The sequence below is a fragment of the Camelus bactrianus genome, chromosome 6, assembly GCF_048773025.1.
Source record: "Camelus bactrianus isolate YW-2024 breed Bactrian camel chromosome 6, ASM4877302v1, whole genome shotgun sequence".
In the NCBI taxonomy this organism is placed as follows: Eukaryota; Metazoa; Chordata; class Mammalia; order Artiodactyla; family Camelidae; genus Camelus; species Camelus bactrianus.
The window spans coordinates 25,354,998-25,377,379 of NC_133544.1; the positions used below are offsets into that span (position 1 = coordinate 25,354,998).

Consider the following 22,382-nt stretch of genomic DNA (forward strand, 5'->3'; position numbering starts at 1 on the left):
CCATGGGAAACTTTTTCCAGAGCTCAAGGGAAGCTTGTCTTTTTTTTTTTTTTTTTTTTTTTTTTTTGATGTGTAATCATTTTACAATGTTGTGCCAAATTCCAGTGTAGAGCACAATTTTTCAGTCATACACAAACATATATATATTCATTGTCATATTTTTTTCTCTGTGAGCTACCATAAGATCTTGTGTATATATCCCTGTGCTATACAGTATAATCTTGTTTATCTATTCTACAATTTTGAAATCCCATCTACCCCTTCCCACCCTCCGCCCCCGGGAAGCTTGTCTTTTGCAGGAACTAATTCTAATAGATCTTGGTATACCCCTGAGGAGTGATGTGAGGTGACTGCGAACAGGCAGCCGTCATTCTGCTTTCAGCTCTTCCCTTGCCTGTATCGTAGATCCCTTAGAAACCTTTTCTCACCCTAGTCTGATGTATTCAGAGTCCCTGCCCCTCAGCAGGGTGAAACTGTTCCGGGTTCAATTAATGTTTAGCTATTTCAATTATAGTAAAACTGGAAATTAAGATGACAGGAAGAATAATTGATGTTAGGTTAGAAAGGCATAGACCTAAACTCACAGAAAGAACTTGATGTTTCTAGCGAAGGAAGCAGACGGACCTCTGCCTACCGTTCTCATGAATACTGTGACACGTAGTGCTTGGCAGCAGCTTGAGGTCGGCTGTGGCTGGTTTTGGTGAACACAGTTTAGAGACAGAGCCGCTGTGGAGAAGCAGGGTCCTTTCCTCCAGGGTGATGAGGCTGCAGAAGTTTGCCCAGCTTTGTCTGTGAGCCCTTTGTCCTGAGCCTCAGCTCGCCTTGATCCTCCTGCTGTTTCTTCTTTGGCTTCAGCAGCTTGCATCTCACGTTCTCACCTTGTTCCTGTGCACCTTTGCCCCAGCAGGGGCGGTGGGCTTTGAGCCCTGCTACGCTGAAGTGCTGAGGGTGGTGCAAGGAAAGCTTCATCAGCCAGATGAGGTCCAGAGAAGCTCCTTCTATGCCTTCTCTTACTATTATGACCGAGCTGTTGACACAGACATGATTGGTAAGTTCACTCCAGGTGTCGTCCAGGGAGGAAACTGGGCAAGCTGTGGTGGGAAAGGGAATGGGACAAAAGGAGTGTTGGACATGCTTTGTTGATTGTGTGTCACCCTAGTTGAGTGACACTAGTCACCTAAGTGAGAGTGAACATGACTGAGAATCTCTGGGGGCTGGAAGATAGCCTAAACAAATATACGTGCAGTCTTTTCTTTTTTTTTAACATTTTTATGGAGGCATAACTGATATAAAATGCACATTTAAAGTGTACAAGAGGGGAGGGTATAGCTCAGTGGTAGAATGCATGCTTAACATGCACAAGGTCCTGGGTTCAAACCCCAGTACCTCCATTAAATAAATAAATAAATAAACCTAATTACCACCCCCCCCAAATAAATAAAATAATAATTTTTTAATTTAAAAAAAGTGTAGTTTGGTAAGTTTTGACATATATATACACCCATGAAACCATTGTGAAATTCGAGATAATGAACATACTCATCACCCCAGAAAGTTTCCTCTTCCCCCTTTATAACTTTTTTCTTAATCATAATCATACATTTTGTTTAGCTGTGAGAATGTATATATGTCAGCTGTCATGACCTGAGATATTTTCTAATGTGTTTTTTCAGTGGGCCAATTTTTAAACTGTGGTTAAATATACATAATATAAAATAGACTATAAACATTTCTAGGATAAATTTCTTATGTTTCCTTGAAGGTTTGTTTTGTTTTGTTTTGTTTTGTTTTGTTTTGTTTTTTGCAGGGGGAGGTAATTAGGTTTTATTTATTTAGTTAGTTTTTTGATGGAGGTACCGGGGATTGAATCCAGGACCTCGTGCATGCTAAGCATGCGCTCTACCACTTGAGCTATACCCTTCCCCCTCCTTGAAGGTTTTTTGACGTCAACTACTGTTTTGTTTCATTTCAGATTATGAAAAAGGAGGTGTTTTAAAAGTTGAAGATTTTGAAAGAAAAGCAAGGGAAGGTAAGTGTCAGTGGAAACCCTTGAAGGCGAGCCTGCGAGACTGCGCCCAGAGTCATCTGACGTGTCTCAGCCAGCTGAAAGCCTCCCAGAAGGCTGCTTTCCTGTCTTTGCCAGGAGTTAAAAGCATTAAGTGGCAAATAAAAATATGAGAATACGAGGGGCTTTGGAGAAATGGTGAAGACCTTTTCTTCTTTCTTCATTTCTTTCTTCCTTTTTATAAAATTGAAATAGAATGTTATCAGTGTTACTGAAACACTGAGCACCAAAATATATGGGAAATAGCCACAGAGGCTTCCTTGAAAGAGTCCATCAAAAATAAAAATAAATGATCTCATCCTCTGGCTCCGAAGTAGGGCTAACTGGTATTTCCCTGTCTTCTGGGCCCCAGCATTAATAATATCTAAGGGACTTAATTGAAGTAAGCCCTAACAATAGGTCATAGAAATTTAGCAAATAACCTAGAACCTGTCTACCTTTGAGTAGATAAGATGTCACATCATAAATATGCAAGTTCTTGAGAAACTGGGGTCCTGCAGAGGCTGTCAGTGCACATTTCTACCTCCGAGACTCCCAGGCATCTGGGAGCAGGAGATTGGAGCATTCTGCTTTGCTTATTCTCAGTCTGTATTTAGAGAAAATCATATACCTCTCAGTTGGCTGCAGACTTGAATGCCATTCTTCACTCTCTCTCTCCTCCAGTATGTGATAACTTGGAAAACTTCACCTCAGGCAGTCCTTTCCTGTGCATGGATCTTAGTTACATCACAGCCTTGTTGAAGGATGGCTTTGGCTTTGCAGGAAGCACTATCTTACAGGTAAGAGAGGACACCAGAGTCACATAACAGTCTTTTTATTTGGGAGTTGGAAAGAAAGAGTTAAAAACTTGTTTGGTAATCAGAGTGGCTATAGGTGGAATTATGAGGTATTTTTATTCAGGCTATGGACAAGGCACTGTACAAGTCACCATGATGTGGGAAATTACCTTGTTGGAATGGCAGCCTCAAAGTACACTTGGCCCTTGCACAACATGGGCTTGAACTGGGTCTACTGATACGTGGATTCTTTTCGGTAGTAATACTACAGTGCTACACAGTCAGCGGCTGCTTGAATCTGTGGATATAGAGACATGACTGTAAAGTTATATGCCGGTTTTCAGGTGCTTGGGGGTTGTACCCATAACCCCCTGAGTTGTTCAAGTTGTTAATATACTGTATATTACCAGGCAAGCTATCCCAGAGGTCACTGAGCAGAAAGGCTTGCAGCCCAAATTAAGATCCCCAGGCCACGTGGTTTATTAAATCAATTTCAAAACTCAGTTGAGGAGCAAGGGAAAAGAAATGGATAGGTGAACGCACAGGGTAGGGAGCGAGCAGGACAGCAGTGCGTTAGTTCCCAAATCCTGGGTTTGTATGTCCTGCCTCTTCTCCACTGCTGATAGTACATTACAAGTACTGCAGTTTGCTTGAGGGGGAACGAGGACAGAGGTGCCTGGGGCCATCACACAGACTTGCTCTGTCTGGAGCAGCACAGGCACGAGTACACTGGCCAGTAGCGTTAGCTCACTCCTTAGCCCGTTAGATGGTTTTGTTTGGCAGAGGACATGAGGGACCAGAAGGGTATCACCAGCGAGTGCTTATTTAAGACCTTGTGAGTATTGAATGCCATGTGTCATGTGTATTTTATGTGTGCCTCATATATTTGGTGCCTCTTGGGTCTTAGGTCCCCCTTTGTCTTCCAGCCTTTTCTATAGTAATTTATTTATCTATTCCAAACACATTTTGAGTTTCATCCATCCCATACACTTTATCTTCTATAGCATAATTGAATAATTGTACACTATAGTTATCAAGATGATTAAGATGTAATCTTTGTCCTCAAATAGCATACACTTTATTAGAGGAGATGTGACAAAAACATAGCTATGGCACAAGGCATCTTTGAACGTGGGTCCAGTAAGTAGACTGTACCTTGTTTACAAAGCCTCCTCCTTCTTTCTTGCCACTTCCCCTTCCTGGGTCCTGATTTTCAGATGAGTTTATATTATATTGCCCCATTTCTTGTTACACAGATTTCATAAATTCATTTCTACAAAGGTATTTGGATTTAGTGTGTTGTTACACCTGCTGAGAATTTGAGTTACTTGCCAGTAGAGTGTGTAGCATAGTGTTTAAAGCATGGGCTCTGTTGTCCATCAGATGTGGATTCAAGTTCTGGTTCTGCAAGCTTACTAGCTCTGTGACCTTAGATGATCTACTTCCCCTCTCTAACTTTTAGGTTCCTCATTCAAAACACATTAGAGTGCCTATTTCATAGGGCTGTTGTGAAAATTGAGATAAAACACAATGCCTGGCACATGGTAAATTATTAATATTGGTATGATTGTTAGTGTAGGCATTTCACATTGACGGATTTGTGGATAAGAGAGGTCATCCTAAGCCCTCAAAACATACTAAGTTAACAACTTCCTCTGCTTAGGCATCAACAATAACCAAGTCATATAAGGACAATTTTCTCCTATTTCCATTTCTAGCATCCTTTTAGTCTTTATTTCAGTGGCAGCAGAATTTGAATCAGGGGTGGGCAATCCCCTTTTCCAGAGATCACTTCACCCCTAGGTTGTCAGCTCAAGTCCTGAGGACAGAGGAGGAGCGTTTGGGGATGGGGATGGGGACACCTGGTTTGACTCAGGTGTCACAGACTGAAATCTCAGGATAATTATTCCCATGCCATTCTTCCCAGTTTTTAACACAGTGACTATAGACCAGATTTCATCAGGTCAACACAGAAGTATTGTGTCACAGGAAGTTAGTACTAGACGGAAAGACTAAACCCCGTCCACGGATTTCGAAACCTTTGTGTGGGGGTGGGGGATGATGGTGGTGTCTTTATTCAACAATAGCTTATGCAGAATGCCAGTAAAATGATACAAATGGAGCTACCTGGTTGAAGCAGAGGTAAGGGGCCTGAAACTCCTTCACAATTTTTGTCTCCTTTTCTCCTTTGTGTTTTTTTTGTTGGGGAGGGAAGGGTGTGAATTAGGTTTATTTATTTAACAGAAGTACTGGGGATTGGACCCAGGACTAGCTCTACCACTGAGCTATACCCTCCCCCTCTTTTCTCCTTTGAATCACTTCTAAGGAACCCCTAGGATTCTGAAGAAAACAATTTGATAAACACTAATCTAATCCCCTTGTTATGTAGTTGAGGACATTGAGTTTAAACTTTTGCCCAAGGTCACTGAACTAACTGAATCAATCGAAGCACGACCCGGCCTAGAATGCCTCAGATGCCTCGGTTGATTGCTGGTGCTTAAGAAGATGCAGTTGCTTACAAAGTATAAAATAGGAAGCTTAGTATGTTCTTTCCTACCCCAAATCTGTTCCTGACACCTGCTATATTTAGTTTCAGGATTAGGGAAAGCATTCAGAAACCTGTCTCATAGGTCCTTCTAGAAGTCTTGTCTGAGACCACTTCCTGGGGCAGAAGATTCAGGGATCAGATTGGCAGGTGGAGAAGCAATAGGCAGTGGCAGGAGGGAAGCTTATAGAGAGGGCTGGGGAAGCCTCCAGAGACTTGGTTTTGGCCTCATGGATGATCTTGGCAGGTATTCTCTGCCCATGTTGTACTTGCTAGAGTTGAATGAAAATGTGAAGACTTTTTTTTCTCCTTCCCAACAGCTCACAAAAAAAGTGAACAACATAGAGACGGGCTGGGCCTTGGGGGCCACATTTCACCTGCTGCAGTCTCTAGGCATCTCCCACTGAGGCCACGCCCTTCCTCTGAGGCCTGCATTTGCCAACAACCTTGTTAAAGAAAGAACGAGAAAGGAGAGGACTCAGTCATGTTCTGAGCTGGGCTAGGGACAGCCTAGACTGAAGCCCAGCAGCTGGTTTCATCAGGAGGAAGGGGCTTTTGTAGAGTCTAGAGTTGGGTTTAATTAATTTTACACATCTAATGTGAACTGTTTTCCTAACCACTCTTCGTGCACAGCTGGTACCAGTGTCTACATCTTTGAGATTCCTTGTGTTTCACAAGAGCCAAAAGGAATAGCTTTGGAACCTAACCTTGGAGAACCCAGGGACAGAAACCTGGGAACCAAAGAAAAATCTCACTTCAACTCTTTTAGTGCCTCATTCCTTTGAACGTTTTTATTTTCCCCTTACACGTTAAATTAAGCTGATTGACTACAATCCCATGACCTATCAACACCAGTATTTCTTTCTTCCAGAATCTTTGCCCTGTCCCACTTTTATCTACACTCATCTGCCCTAAAAAAGAAAGAAAAAATACATGGTTTTGCTTTCCATGTGTAATTTAAAGAGAAAAAAAAAAAGGTACCATATCTGAAGTTGTGACCCTGCTTTGTGTTAGCTCCAATCAGCCAGCGGAGAGCCATCCCAGATCTTAGCGGGGTGGAGAGCAACTCCTAACGGGGCAGATCCCAGCCTTAAGATAGGAGGACATCCAGTTTCTAGGGACATATTTTGGGAGTGTGTGGCTGCCTTGTGTAGACCACCTTCTTTTAATCAACTTTCTATCAGTCAACCCTGGGATTAGTGAACATATCCAGCCTTATAGGAATGTGTGTGTTCAGTGCCAGTACCTCCTCCCAGGCTAATGTGTTTATAGTAATTTGTCATCCTAAGCTTGTTTGCTTTGTATTTCTAAGAAATGCATCTATACCTTAACTTTTGGTCTGTAGAGAGAGGCCTGTGGCTGTGCTGGTCAGGGATCTAGATTTTGGTAATAGCCCTTTTCAGTTTGCCCTTTTATTCTGTTTCTTCCCTGGCCCCTGATCATTTTAACTACCATCATCTAAGTTATTTGTCTAGGTCCAGGGTTTCTGAGACCCTTTGGAGGATACCTGACAGTGGATTTGGTTGGTCATTTTGGCCCACATCAGTACAATGGATTCTCACTTTGAGTTTGAATGTTCAGAGCTCTTGATTTTGTGAATTCTTTCCCCCAAAACTCACTACCTTGTACTTTCCACATGACCATCATTTGCTTCTTGTCTGCCCATTCAAGTGCTCTTGGATGTGAAAGATCTTCCTGTAGTCTGGCTCCTTTGCCTTTTTTACCTTCAGCTTCTTCCCAGCAGAATATATCTCCCCAGACTTGTAGCTTTCACAGTGGACTCTCTCAGCTTTTTCACAAAAGGTACTAAATACACCCAGCCCTCACACCAGTTCCTGGGGAACCTTATTTTTAAAGGTATTCCATTGGGTCTGTATTTAACATCTGATGTGTACAAGTAACTAGGCAAATTTCTATATCCTCATCCCCCAAATTTTAGTTTTTCAATTCAATGTGAAATTTTTTTCATTCTTCACACCTTTGTTTAAATGGAGGTACTGGGGATTGAACCTAGAACCTTGTGCATGCTAAGCATGTGCTCTACCACTGAGCTATACCCTCCCCGCAACACACACTGATTTTTAATTATACTGAAGTCACCTTTAAACCTATTGTCTTTTCCTTGAAAAATGCTAATACATAATGAAATAGAATCTTCACAGTTGGAAACAGCCCAGATATATAATCCAGTCTTCTACCCATTGCAGAATTCCCTTAACATTTCCAGCTGGTTGTCATTCAGCTTCCATTTAGGGATGTTTTCAAACATTACTCATTCTACTTTGGGATTGCACTGATGTTTAAAAATCCCTCCCTCTGTTGAGCTGAAATCTACCAATCTTCTCAGTGGTCTTAGTTCTGCTCTAATCCCTCCTTCCACAGCCTTTCAGTCTTTTGAGGAAAACTCCCAAGACTTTCAGTCTCCTCTTTAACATAACCACATGGCTTTTGGACCCCTTCCCATCTTTGTCAGAAAAGTAGGGTGTTAGAGCCAGTCATCACACACTAAATGTTGTTCCACATGATTAGAGAGAGACCATTTCTTATTAGAAACCAAGTTGTTGTCCCAAAAGATAGATTAGCCGTGTTCACTGAACACTCCTCCAGCTTGATGGCTCCAGAGAGGTGAGACTCCCTGGTATTCATCACCACAGCACATCTCTGAAGATTTCCTTGTAAATAAAGGCCACATATTGTTCAGCAGTCACCCCAGATACTTTCAGAACTTGGGTAGCTGCGTTGTAACTTCAGAAATATATCTACATATTTTCTGATAATCTTGATTAGACCAACTGGAGAATTAACCAACTTATCCATTTTTAGGAGCAGTTTGTAATGAGAATGTTTATTTCTTAGAAAAAACAATTTGTCTACAATATCCTTTCTATCCCTTGGTATGCCTTTTGGGCCTCTTATTAAAGGGTCCTACAGTCCTACAGGGTCTCATGATGGTGGTTACATTTCCTTTCTGTAAATGTTATATATTTCAAATACTTAGGACATGGCCTGACACATAGTGGATGTTGTATGTTTGTTGTCACCGTATGAAGAACATCCTCTGTGGGTTCTGGTTGTCCTTGCAAGGTGTGCCTTAAAAATTCATGTCTTGTCTGATTTTGCTGGCATACTTTTGAAGTCCATGTTCTCCTTGTCTGGGCTACTTTCTCATTTTCTGTGAAAGATGGCCTTTTTTTCACTACAGTGACCTTCCTGGACTCTGCCAGCAGTGAAACAGCTTTTCCCTGTAGCTGCCATCTTTCATTCTGGGCACAATTTTCCTGAGATTCCAGGGAAGTTTGTCACACCCACACCTTTTTTACTCTAGTATCATGAATTTTCTGCATTTACCTGAAAATTAACAAAATTTCCCATTCCTTCAAAAATATTTCCCAAGAGTAGCTTAGCTTGGTTCAAAAGCATACTGTTATCTTCTCCTTTTATCTTCAAATCAGACTTCTGGGCAAGATGTTCTTTATAGTAGACAAATCTAATGGATCCAAAAAGCTCTTCAAGAGGCATCTCTGGTACTGTGAGGTAAGCGCTTCAAAAATGCACAGCAAAACCACCCAACCCCCACCTCCCAGCCAGGTCAGCCACCAATCTGCAACCAAACATGAACAAATTCTGCTGCTAATCATGTTTTTCCTTTTGACCTGGTTCCTGAGGTCTTTAAACCTGTGCAATGAAATTATTTATTGTCTTATTACTGAACAGACAATGGTGTCCCACAGAGGAAACAAAAATAAAATTGAACTATGGTGCTGTAATGGGGAAGTAATAACTAGCATTTTAAGATCCGGTTTTCTTTTCAGAAAGTCTAGTATACCTATAACAAAGGTTAAAGCAATTTCTGTTTGATTCTGCACTCTAATGTTATACATTTTAAAACAGCAGTTCTAACAAAAATGCATCAATTGATTATTTCTAATTCTTTATCTAAAAATTATATAAATTTACAACCAGCATTTTTTTTAATTGTATAAATCATCTCTTTAGAAAGGATTGCTAACAAGTAAAAATGAATGAGACAGCACCTTAGCAATTTTTGTTTTAGTAATAAAAAGCTCTTTTCAGTCAAATCATAGTCTTCATTTGGAGTTTTTTCTTGGCTTAGTTGATATGCCCTCTTTACAGCAAATTATCTATCACTCATCATTTGGGCTCCACAGGTCCACTAAGCAGAGAAGAAAAAGAGACTGCAGAATTCTAGTGTAAAGTAAATTTATTAAATTAAATCTTGAAAATATGTGACGGTCTTGGGGAAATATGTTGACTTTTCATCAACATAATCTGCAGAAGAGGAGCATTCACTTGCTTGCAAAAGCCATAATCTGTTCCTGGAGGAAAATCAAACAAAGGGAGTGCTACTCTGACACTGTAAGGCATGAGGATGGGTAAGGATAATACTTTAAAATAAAATTAAAGCAAAAATTTAGCATTAAGTCCCAGATAGATTCTCCTCCCAAGAGTCTCTCCAAACTGTCTTTAAATGGAAGTTTCTCAGGAATGAAGCTGGCCAAGCAGCAAAAGGAGTTTAAGCATTCCTTATCTTTAAAAGTCCCTATTCACTATTATAAGCCCTTCTTATGTACAGTTACTGCTTAAAAGTGGCCCTAGTACCAACAAGTCCAGCAGGGCCATTTTTGCTCATAATAACTGGGGAAAGTACTCAGATAAAGATGATAATTTTACAGCCAAGAAAATTAATTCAAAGAAATTATAAGACTTATTGACAAAAGTCATTCCTCAGTGAGCAAGACTCTTGGAAAGCTGGGAGCAATCTCTTACTTTGAGTGGAGACACTGCATTTGTAGCCTGCAAGCCCCACGTCCTGAGCAGCACGAGCGGAGTGGCCCTGGTGGAATAGAGCCTTTTCAGTAGGTCAGTAGCAGCTAGAAGAGCAGTGTTGTGACGCTGTCGGTCTGTCTCATAACTTGTGAGGTGGCTCATGGAGCCTGGAGGAAAGAAGAAAGGTTAAATCCCTAATCCAGTAGTGAAGTTTTCTTTCCTAGCAAACCAGGTTCATTTACGTCCACCACATCTGGCTACTGCGGGCCATTTTCCTGATCGCCCCTAATTACATGACCTCAGGATTCCCTTCTCAGTTACCTGAATCCTTACCTAAGTCTCTTCCATTGAAGGCTGCAGTACTGAGGTGATGGACCAAGCTAGAGATATCCCCAAAGCCCATGTTGACACCTTGTCCTGCAAGTGGATGGACTCTGTGGGCTGCATCCCTAAGAATAAAGCAGAGTTCAGGTGTGGCCTCCAGTACAGAGTGAAAAAGGAGCTGCCCCGCTCTGTTACAGTCTTACCCAATGAGTGCCAGCCGAGGCCGGACATACTCCACAGCATGTCCCAATCCAAGAGGAAACAGTACTCGGCTTTTGGCGTCCACTCTGGCTACACTTGGGGGCAGCTGGCGAGCTGAGGCCTTAGTGGGCTTCAGAAAGGCAACTGCATATTGCAGCATGGAGCCAGCCGAGTCGATGAAGTCCGTGTGGTTAGCATCACTCCACTGAGTAGCATCAGCCACAAAACAAAGTGAAATTTCATAAGTGACTCAACAAGGCAACCCTCTATAACCACAGCCACGGGTAATGGTATCTAACATGCCTAAACTGATCCAGACCACACGCGACAAGTCCCTCAAATGCAAAATGCAACTTCCCGTCACTCTACACAGGCTTTAGGATCAAGCCAAACTGCTCATGAGCTGCCCCGTCTACCACTGAGCTTCACCTTTCACTACTCCTACCCTCAAAAAGCACGTGCCAGTCACAAAGTAGCTCTACAACATCCTCTTGCCTCCACGCTGTCTCTGCTTAGGATGCCCTTCCACTTCTGGTTCACCAGGATAACACCTCATAGCATCCAGAAGCTGTCACCTCTTTCTGCAAACCTCCCTCCAAACCTTCCTTCATGTGTCTTCCTCCTCCATGCTCCCACAGCATCCCATGCATACTTCTATCACTGTACCAAAACTGTCATGTCTACTTTTCTCCCTCACTTGACTATGAGCTTTCTGGAAGCAGGGACTGTGTCTCATCTGTCTATCTCCAGAGCCTTCTACATAGAAGCACTAGCAACTTGCTGAATGAACATATACTAAATGACCCAGAATGGGTCATCATTTATCTTGGAAGCTACTTCAGTATGTTCAATTCCTTTTATTCTTGTTGTCACTGTAGAGCACTGGAGCCTACGTTCTTCACTGTAAACCGGTGGGAAGTCATCAGGAAGGCAGTAGAGTTCGGTGGTTAAAAGCACAGGCTAGAGCACCAGCCTGATTTCAGAACCCAGCTTTGCCACCAGTTATGTGACCTCAGGCAAGTTACCTCTCTAAAGGAGCAGAATAATAGTACTGACCTCAATGGTTCACTGAATTAAACATATAAAAACATGTAAAACTCTTCACCTGTACCTGGCACACAGTAAGTGCTTGATAAATGTTACCAATTATTATTATTAGTGAATTTAAATAACGTGGCATTTGAGCTCCAAAAATACTGGTGTGTATATTATCTACAGGCTGTGTCTACTCCAGAATAATTACCATTTGTTGAGTACCTATAATGTACTAGGTATGTTCCAAGCCTTTTACATAAATTCTCTCATTTTAAGTTTTTAGACTTTTACTGTTTTTAAACCCTGAGAGGTTAGTGATAACTACTTCTATTTTTCAGGAGATTAACAAGTAGAACCAATGCTGAACCCATCTGTCTACAAAGCTTAGTCTTAAGCATCCCCCCGCCCCCCCACTGAAATGTGCTCAGCCCCTCCCTGGGAAGACTTCTGAAGAATCAGGCCTCAAGCAATCCTACTCCTGGGCATATATCCTGAGGGTACTCAAATTCGAAAAGATACATGCACCCCAATGTTCACAGCAGCACTACTTACAATAGTCAAGACATGGAAACAACCTAAATGTCTATCAATAGATGACTGGATAAAGAAGTTGTGATATATTTATACAATGGAACACTACTCAGCCATAAAAAAGAATAAAATAATGCCATTTACAGCAACATGGATGGACCTAGAGATTGTCATTCTAAGTGAAGTAACCCAGAAAGATAAAGAAAAATACTATATGATATCACTCATATGTGGGATCTAAAAAAAAAAAAAATAGGACTCTAATGAACTCATCTACAAAACAGAAACAGACTTGCAGATATAGTAAACAATCTTGTGGTTACTAGGGGAAAGGGGTGGGAAGTGATAAATTTGGGAGTCTGAGATTTGCAAATGTTAGCCACTATACATAAAAAGATTTTAAAAAATTTCTTCTGTATAGCACAGGGAACTATATTCAGTATCTTGTAATAGCCTTTAATGAAAAAGATGATGAAAATGAATATATGTGTATATATGCATGACTAGGACATTGTGCTGTACACCAGAAATTGACACATTATAACTGACCATACTTCAATTAAAAAAATAAAATAAAAGAATCAGGCCTCAAAGGTTCAGGTACTTAGAATCTAGTAGAGTTGTTCAAAATTATTCAAGTACCCTAACCTAAAAAAGTTTCTTATCCAAGTAACTACCACTTTCAAGTCAGCGTAACAGCAGCCCACAACCCTCAGGAGAGTACACAAAATTAATTCCTATTGTTACAATTTCCCTGAACCTCCTCCTCCACATAATCCAGATCAAGTGTTACAAATTCAAAGGGGCAGCTGGTTGGTTATTCCTTTTTTCTTACTCAAAACCACCTTTCTGTATCTACCCCTGCAACAAATCATTAGCTGGTGATACTCACAAAAGCAGAGTTAATGGCATCCACAAACTTTTCCTCATCCATGCTGACCAGCTCTGCTGCATGTTCATGGGACGTGGACCAAACCAAGGAACTCAAAGTGTCTGAGAGCTGTGTCAAAAGACATTGATACCAAACGCTAACTAAAACCTCTGTTCTTATGAGCTCCCAAGCATTAAGGAAGATAAGGAGGGGAAACAAAGGCACATTCCCTCAAAACCAGAAAAGGGCTGAGAGAAAGTGAAGTTCTAAAAGAGGAAAGCTGGACACGTTGAAGCAGCCTAGGCAGAAGGACTTACCGGGAGCAGAGCAATGGGCCCAGAGGGAAGAAATCTCTGCCAAGCTACATTGTTCTCTGTGGCCTACAGTAGAGAGAGGAGTTCTTGTGAGAAGTACCTAGCCGATAAAACACGAGCAGGGCCTCTAGCTGGTGGGCTCAGGTTCTCACCTCCGATAAATGCAGAGTAGCCACAACAGCAGACTGGTCATAGTTCCAGCTAACATTCTGGATTCCAGCAGCCTGCCGCACTCCCGAGTTGTGACCATCTGCACCGATCTGCATGGAGACAAGCGCCTACTAAGTCTTATAACTTCTTAATAAAAGAAACTCTTCCATAAGTTTGTCTCTGCCTCCTAAAAGCTTTCTCTTGGCAAGCCCATCTGTGGCAGGCAACTCTTTACCATGCCTGCCTCACTCACAGCCCCTAGAGGGGTAGCCTACATATGTGATCCCTGCTTCAGCTAACAGACCAAAGCTGGGCATCTGACCCAAGAGGTGCCAGCCAGAGGTTAAACTCAGCCAAAGTCTCTCGATATTTGAACTAGAAAGCAATAAGGCAGGCACTGGAGCTGAACAGTCCTGATGTAAGGTTGGGAATGGCTGCCATCTAAAAAGGGGCAGCTGATGAGCAGAGAGAGAAAAAAATGGGAGCTGCAAGAAGACAAGTGCCTACAGGACTCCTGTGAGGGAAAGAACAGCCTCAATTTCTGACACTGGTTCTTGTCCCTGTAAGGCCAGCTATCTTTTATTTCAAGATCTACAATGGTCCAGGAGATTGCTTCCTGTACAGGATTTACAACAGGACCATCTTAACTTGAGCTGGTTGGAGTGGGTACCAGTCCTAATAACCAAAAGCTTTACCTAAAATTAACTTGAATTACAGTATAGATCTAAAACTAGAGACCCCAGAATCTAATGAGATGTGGATATGCAAGACCCCTGGCAAAATAAGAATCTTCAACTACCAACAATTTGGTCTGGAGGGTGCTGCCATCACCTAGGGTAATATGAACCCAAGGGCTGGAGTCTGCCATGGAAAATGGATAAGGCCAGGTGTAGCCGACTGCTTTGCTCCTGTAGAGAACGGTCACACGGTCTAGGGAGGTCAGAAGAAAAAAAAAAACAAAACATCAGACAGTTGGCCCATATAGGCTGAGGGAAAAAATTGAATAAAGCAAGGCCCCAGGACAGCTTATCATGATCTTATCATTTACTCCTAAATAAGGAAAATCAAGATCTAAAAAGTAACTCATGTGATCAATGCTACAGTCTAAGAGCTGATAAATGACAGAGGCCACAGGGATGAATCAGTGTCAAAAAAAGGAGAAAGCTCTCCCTGAACTCTCACCTGCACAGGCACTTTCTTCCCGTCTTCATGCTCCTGCTCCTGAGATTCACTCTACGCCTAACCCTACACGTGCTTTCAGAGCAAACAGGGCAGGGACACCACAGGCTCAAACAAGTTCTCGGTTTCACAAGACTTTTCTTCCCACTGGAAGTCACTTTACTTTTCTGATCATAAAAATTATATGCTTACTGTAAAAGTCTGAACCAAGAAGAAATGTTTAAAAGGAGGGAAAAATCACCTTTAATCACACCACTCAGAGACAAATACAGTGAAGCTTTGTTGTACAGCTTTCCAGACAATCTCCTACATGTGTATATGCACACGTACACACCCCCGGCACATACTCACACACACAAGTGAGATCATATGACACATACTTTGTTTCACCAATATATTATGGGACACGTCTCTAAGTGATTATTAGATCTACATTATCTTTAAAAGCTACATGGAAGTTCATTCCATGGATGAAGAACTATTATCCCATATCAAAAAGCATTTCACTTGCTTCCGATTTTTCTCTCCAGAACCCTAAAATATTTACAGATCATATACACATGGAATCCAGAGCATATAAAGAACTCTTATAACTAAAAAATAAAGGCAAATAATCTAGTTTTAAAATGGGCAAAAGATTTTGAATAGACATTTCTTCAAAGATATACAAACAGCCAACAAGCACATGAAAAGACAACATTATTAGTCACCAGGTAAATGCAATCAAAACTACAATGAGATACCATTTCAGTCTCTAGGGTGGCTATTAAAAAAAAGGGTTGGGAGGAAATAAGTGTCGGCGAGGGTGTGGAGAAACTGGAACCCTTATATATTGTTGGTGGGAAAGTGACACAGTGCAGCCTCTTTAAAGTTTGGCAGTTTATGAAAATTTAAACATAAACCTATTACATGACCCAGCAATTCTACTAAGTGTTCACCCAGAAGAAATGAAACATATGTTCGCACAAAAACTTATACACAAATGTTCACAGCATTATTCATAATCACCAAAAAGTGGAAACAACCCAAATGCCCATCAACTGATGAATGGATAAACCAAATGTGACATATCCAGTGAAATACTACTGGGCCTTAAAAAAAGACTGGAGTACTGATACCTGCTACAACATGAATGAATCTCAAAAATACATTCAGTGAGAGAAGTCAGACACAAAAAAATACATTTTGAGTGATTCTAGCTATACGAAATGTCCAGAATAGGCAAATCTTGAAAGACAGGAAGTGGATTAGTGGTGGCGGCGGGGGGGACGAGTGTAAATGAGCACGAGGTTTCCTTCTGAGTGATAGGAGTGTTCTAAAATGATACTGTGGTGATGGTGGCACAGCCCTATAAACATACTGAAAATCACCGAACTGTATACTTAAAATGGGTGAATTACATGGTATGTAGACTATACCTGAATAAAGCCATTCTTTACAAAAAAGAGAGAAAGAATAACCCTGAGATAACCATCAGAGAGTTTACTTACGGTGTACATTACCATCTGTAGAAGGAAGGGACCATTCCACTAAGCCCCAGAATAATTCTAAAGCAGTTCACCATCCAGGGAGTGAAGGGAAGATGGAAGGGACAGGAGCCTCACCTGACACAGCCTCCAGCTGCCTGGTGAGAGCATGCAGGACGACATCGTTCTCCACTACATAGCCCATGTCGTCTAAATTGTCCTTATCGAACATTATCAGGGCCTCTGAGCAGCCATCCCACACCTGGAAACCACAGGGAAAGTATGCATTATAACCTAACGAAAAGAAAACATTACTGCATTCAGAAACTGAGTACTAGCTTTTCCAAGTGACTGCAGCAGAAAAATCACAATTTGTCAGTCCCCCTAGCAGGAGACACAAAGTGAGAAGAAAATTCTCTTGGGAATGCTCCCCCCAACTTCCTTAGACTGAGTGTAAACTCTGTCTGAATTCTTCCCACATTTACAGAAAACCTGGAGAATGTGGACTTCAAATATTTTAACATAAGACACACCGAGATGTCTTGCCAAAACTGATAAAGAAGGCACCTGCATTCGCCGAAAGGCTCTGTATCTCATGTTGCAGATGTGGTCCCAGGCACCAAAACCTACAAAAGAAAAGATCTATATATAGACCAGAGCAACCTCAAAGGACCTGCGTCTCTCCTGGGTTCCTCTTTGTCCCTCCTTCCTATTAAGTAAGTGTTCTCCAAAAATAGAAGAATACTCTCCACTTCTATCCTGTCTGATGCTAGGAGCTAAATCACTCTGTTCCCCAGTTCGGATAATACAGCACAAAAAAGACCCAGCTTTCACGATCAAAGGTCAAATCACACTAAAGTGGGGGAAATAAAATAGGAAACCAAACCATAGTGTCCTTTTCTTCATCATCCTATTGAGGTTACAAACTCCCTGGATAAAGACTATTTTTTTTGTCCACAGCACTAAACAGATTCATTTATTAAGCACCAACTATGTACCAGATACACTTCTAGGTACTGAGTACATAGTGGGAACCAAACAGACAACCCCCTGCCATTCAGCAACTGACATCCTAGTTGAAGAGACAGACAATAAAAAAAAATCACATAATAAAATATCAGGTAGTGAGTGTTATGAAGAAAAACAAAGCAGTACTAGGGGCTAGAGAGTGATGCAAGAGTCTAATTTTAGATGGGGTAGTTCGAGATAAGGTGGCCTGCAGGAATAACATTTGGCAGAGATAATCTGCTAACTGGTTCGTGTGCACACACCCGTCTATACCCTAAAAGCATTCAGTACTCAGGCTCCTCGGCACCCTAAGGGAATGAAGAGAGTGCCGCTCCTAGAAATCCTAATTAGTTCCCATATTCCACCATTTCATAATGACCCAACATCTTAAGTCCACATGGACCCACATGTCCCAAGGATGTCTTCCTCAGACTGGGAGTTGACAAATGAACAATTCCTGGGGTCCCCATCTTCAACTATGCACTAGACTATCAAACCCACCCTCTTGCCCCACCAACCTCAGTGAGCCCCCTCCTCACCAAATGCTCTGGTGACTCAGCCCTATGGGACACAATGGAAAGTCAGGAGAGACAGGAGATTGGTTCTTTGACAAAGGATCTTCTACTCACTACTGAGAAGGGTTGCAGAGCCAGGGGAAATGGAGCTGACCCTATTGCTGTAAGTTTCTGGCAATTTCCCCAATACTTTCTTTGGACCAGCTTCTAGCAACAGGACTTTTTTGTCACAAAAGTGAGTATCATACCCTGAAAAAAAAAAAAAAGGCAGAAGCAAAATGTTACATCATTTCAGGAAAATCAGAATTTATTCTCTTTCACATTTACAAGAGAAGCAACAGATTAATTCCTTAGATCTTAGGATACAAATTTCCTACAGAACACACAAAAAGGAAACACTGTGTGGAGTCCTAAGCAGTAACGGATATCACCATTTCAGCCACACAAACCACTGCACCCTCGGCTGTAAGGGCCTCTTCCCACAGTCCAACACCCATCACATGTGCAAAGAAGCAAATAATGGGCAAACTCATAATGAGTGAACAGAATGCCCCAGAAAGGAAGAATGAAGAAAGGAAGGCTGCAGTAGTTAGATACTAGATACATATAATCTGCGAAGTATAAAGTCACTAAAAATTAAAAATCCTGTTCAATAGAAAAATGGACTTAATAAGCAAAATTCATTGTCTCAAAATTAAATCAGAAGAGTTTGTAAATGAAAAGGGGGCCAAAAAAACCCACATCAATTGTGTCTATAAATCTGGTCCTAAAACACCTGTATAGGAAAGTAAGAAGGGGACTTGGGGACTTTGTTATTGTGTGACCACAGCACAGACACAAGTTCCCACAGAGTCTCAGAGGAAGACAGCGGTGAGGGAAAAGATAAGCAGAGAGTTGCTACTGTTGCTACTGCCAAGAAAAAAGAAAACAACAGGGATTACCAGAAAGTAGAAACACGGCAGGTTTTAATTAGTCATGGTGAGAGAAACCCCACAAATCCTGACCCCTCTTTCTATTTTGGCATCTAAACGAGAAGAAAGTCATTACTAACACACAACAAAGTATGAAGATCAAGGCTGGCTCCAGGCGGAGAGGCAGCGAGAGGCGCTGAACCCACCAGATCAGAACAGCCCCGCAGAGGACTGCCTTGTGGTCCATCACACCTCCAGGCCTGGAACTGACGGTCCCGGCTCCAGCCGAGTGTCCCCTGCCACCTCCTCCCTACGGGTCCTGCTCGCTCAAGCCTCACCCCGCGGCAGGGTTCTTCACAGCACGCCGGCGCACCTCCACCCCCGGGATGGATCCGCTGCTCCTTCCTCTACGGTAGCTTTCATTTCATTCTTTTTTCTAATAGTTATTTATAAATCTTCCTCCTTTGCTAGATTTCTGAATTCTTTGGGGGCCAGGAATCACTTCTTTCCTTATGGCTATCTATCCCCAAAACCACATGCTATTACCTCCTCATCCATAAAGTATATACTCACGTTTTAACAGACATTTTTGTTAAATGAGAGACCAGAAAATTAAGAGGAAAAGAGTCAGATTTCCAAACACATAAAATATAGCCAGGTTCAATATTTTATTTTTTAGCTATTTAATATAATGTTTTAGGAAACTCAAGAGAAAAATACTAGAGAGTATCATTTACAAATAACAATGTGGGAGGGAAATACGGATTATTTCAAGTCTAAAACATAAAGTAATGTGATTTTGAAGGCGAAAATAATCAAGGAGAACATAAACTAACTTATGGGGAAGTATGAAGAGCCCACTGGAAATTTTTCACATTTAAAGCAGCTGTCAAAAATTTAGTCGATGTTGAAATATAAAGGTCAATCGGCATATAAACTATTGACAAGGAATATTCTTTGGGATACACACCATGATGATCAAGGGGAGACATTAGCATATACAAAATCCCAAGCAGGTAGTTTACTTGACTCAACAGGGACTTGTCCAGGGAGAGAGTCTCCTCACATTGTTCAGTCCCATCCATTCTATGGGGAAAAGCAGAGGCTTGCTTAGTGGATAAATTGCATGAAAAATATCCAAACCTCATGTTTTAACATTCAGTATGTTCTCTGAGCATTTTTCCCCCTCAAGGAAATTAGCTGGTGTGTGACTTTTTTTTTTTAACCCACTCTTGGTAGTTTTGACTGACTTAGAGGCAGTGATTCTTACAACCTGATGTATTCAGCCCATGATCTTTCTTTGGTAAACTTACAGAGAATTCTGTATTACAAGTATCTGCTTAAAGTCAGCCTTGACTTTAAGAATTTATACTTCTGTGGAAAAGACAGAAAAATAAACAATTATAAAACAGAATCTTCTGTTTAAGTTTATAAAAGAATTGCTGCTTTTCCTCCTTGGGCTGTGGGTAGAGGGGTGAGGAAAAGAACAAAACAGGAAAGAAAAAAAAGTTACTACAAAGAAGACAGCAAAATACCCATGTTAACATTAAAGTCTTAGTAAGACTAAAAAAATTTTCAGGTACATATCATACAGAATTGTACAAAAAGTTAAGAGGTAAAGTCACTACAAGACAATTAAGCTCTCTCATTTCCCAGCATTTCTCATTCTCAAAGTGTGGTCTTCAGCTCTCCTGCATACATCTCTGGAGGTATTTGTTAAAAATACAGGCTCTTGGGCCCACTGTGGGCAAACCAAATCAGAGTCACTGGAAGTGAAACCTGGGATCCTGATTCTAAAAATAGGCGCCACAAACTGGTAACAATGACTGTCTTTGAGAACTGGGTGGCTAACAATCAAAAATGGAAATCTTACTTTATATACTCTACACAATATACCCTAACCACTTTGTATTTCAAAATTCTTTCTATGTGTTATGTAGCTGTCTTAGTTATGTAAAACCCCAAACCAAAACAAAACCAAAAAACCCAGGTGATTCTTAAATGCATTCAAGCTTGAGAATCACTACATTAGTCCACTTACTAACAGGTACTACCAAAATGGTTATAAGACTGATAAGTTGGACTTTACGAAAATTAAAAACTTCTGTGCTTCAAAGGATACCATCAAGAAAGTGAAAAAGCAACCCATAAAATGGGAGAAAATATCTGTAAATCATTTATCTGATAAGGAGCTTATATCCAGAGTATATTAAAACAAAACAAAACAAAACACCTCCTACAACTCAAGAATAAAAAGACAAATAGCTCAATTTAAAAATGGGCTGAGGTTCTGAAAAGAACCTTCCCCAAAGAAGATATACAAGTGACCAATATGTGTATGAAAGAATATTCAACATCATTAGTCATTAGGGAAATACAAACTAGGAGATACTACTGCACGACCACCAGGATGACAACAAAAAGACAGTAACAGTGCTGTCCAGGATGTGGAGAAATTGGATCCCTCATATATGGCAGGTGGGAATGATAAATGGTGCAGCCACTTTGGAACACCCGCAGTTCTTCAAAATTTTAAATACTGAGTTACCATATGACCCAGCAAATCCAATCCTAGAAATTTATCAAGATAACCAAAAGTATATGTTTACATAAAAGCTTATACACAAAATAACAGTAGCATTGTTTGTTCTAACCCCAAAGTGAAAACAACCGAAATGTCCATCACCTGATGAATGAATAAACAAAATATGCTATAGTCATACAAAATATTATTCAGCCATAAAAAGGAATGAATTACTGGCCCATGCTACAACCTGGCTGAACCTTGAAAACATTATAGATTCCATGCATATGGAAAAGTCCAGAAAAGGCAAATCTATAGAAATAGAAAGTACATGAGTGGTTGCCTAGGGTTGAGGGATTGAGGGTACATGGGCAGTGACTATTAATGGGTTTGAGTTTCTCTTGGGGGGTGACAAAAATGTTCTAATATGTATTGTGGTGATGGCGGCACAACTCTGAATAAACTAAAAACCATTAAGTTATATGCTTTAAATGGATGAACGTTATGGTATGCAAATTACGTCTCAATAAAGCTGTTTAAAAAACCACCAGCACCACCTAGCTCAAAATTCTTTCCAATGGTGCCCATAACTAAACAGCCCTGGGCGGGTCTGTTTTCCCACGTGTTGGAAGGACTCCTAAGGTCCCTCCCACTTTTGACCCTTCAGAATTCTGAAGGAACAAACGCTTGCCCCGGGGCTCCTGTGGGTTAGGGAATGGACCACAAGATCCGAAACGCTCGAACATTAGGCAAACAGTGCCAGGATTCCCACGGCCCTCATCATTCCTCCACGGCCCCGCTCCCCGCCACTACCAGCGTGGAGATGCGCTTACCCAAGGCACAGGCCATGGCGGCGCCCACAAGGCCTCCCCCCGACACCACGACATCATACACGGTGTCTGCCGAGGTGCCGGCCCATCTCCGGCAGGAGACCAGCAGGTCTCTCCGGGCAGCAGCAGGGGCAGCCCCCCACCGGCTCCCAGCCAGCCAGGCCGCCATGGAGTTGACCTGAGCTGTAGTTCGGACCTGATTAGGCCCGCCTCCGGTCGCTCTTCCGGAGCAGAACCCTCCAGTCCCGACCGCTTGAGCCACCGCCTCAAAACCGGAAGTAGAACATGCAAGCGAGTAGGCCAATCAGAAAACGATCCTTGCCTGCTTGGGCGGGCTGGATTAGAGGCT

At 41.6% G+C, this 22,382-nt stretch overlaps 2 protein-coding genes across 11 annotated transcripts in view; one reads left to right on the forward strand and one right to left on the reverse strand.

The window, feature by feature from the left end:
* The window catches only part of ENTPD5 (ectonucleoside triphosphate diphosphohydrolase 5 (inactive)), a 36,594-nt gene extending 24,180 nt beyond the window's left edge, over nt 1-12,414 (forward strand). Inside the window, exons 14-18 of one of the 4 annotated variants that reach the window (XM_074365265.1) lie at nt 905-1,048; nt 1,973-2,029; nt 2,729-2,844; nt 11,578-11,715; nt 12,073-12,414. In XM_074365265.1, the coding sequence (XP_074221366.1) occupies nt 905-1,048; nt 1,973-2,029; nt 2,729-2,844; nt 11,578-11,676 (416 nt within the window). In that variant the 3' untranslated portion in view covers nt 11,677-11,715; nt 12,073-12,414. Of the gene's footprint in view, nt 1-904; nt 1,049-1,972; nt 2,030-2,728; nt 2,845-5,706; nt 9,466-11,577; nt 11,716-12,072 lie in introns of those variants that run through there. The other 3 variants (XM_074365268.1, XM_074365266.1, XM_074365267.1) reach the window with 3 other exon arrangements.
* On the reverse strand, nt 3,025-22,295 carry COQ6 (coenzyme Q6, monooxygenase). 7 transcript variants are annotated; one of them, XM_074365260.1, is made up of 12 exons: nt 22,037-22,292; nt 17,883-18,017; nt 16,813-16,871; nt 16,384-16,507; nt 14,400-14,530; nt 13,603-13,710; nt 13,454-13,516; nt 13,158-13,265; nt 10,702-10,904; nt 10,508-10,623; nt 10,175-10,341; nt 3,025-3,139 (listed from the first exon to the last, which is right to left on the reverse strand). In XM_074365260.1, exons 1-12 carry the CDS (start codon nt 22,200-22,202, stop codon nt 3,107-3,109), a joined length of 1,413 nt encoding a protein of 470 aa, XP_074221361.1. In that variant the 5' UTR covers nt 22,203-22,292; the 3' UTR covers nt 3,025-3,106. The 7 variants fall into 7 exon arrangements, with proteins under 7 accessions (XP_074221361.1, XP_010961019.1, XP_074221364.1 ...); XM_010962717.3 differs by lacking the exon at nt 3,025-3,139 and adding an exon at nt 9,591-9,723 and having other exon boundaries at nt 22,037-22,291; XM_074365261.1 differs by lacking the exon at nt 3,025-3,139 and adding an exon at nt 19,650-19,765 and having other exon boundaries at nt 9,730-10,341; nt 22,037-22,176.
* Nucleotides 22,296-22,382: the final 87 nt, after the last annotated feature.

Excerpts from the sequence above, each read along its gene's own strand:
- COQ6 (XM_074365259.1), bottom strand. The coding sequence starts at position 22,202 with ATGGCGGCCTGGCTGGCTGGGAGCCGGTGGGGGGCTGCCCCTGCTGCT. Across the intron at positions 16,508-16,812 it reads GAGCCTTTCGGCGAATGCAG|GTGTGGGATGGCTGCTCAGA; the intron begins GTGCCTTCTTTA and ends TGTGGTTTCCAG. Across the intron at positions 13,266-13,453 it reads GGCCCATTGCTCTGCTCCCG|CTCTCAGACACTTTGAGTTC; the intron begins GTAAGTCCTTCT and ends CTTTTGACACAG.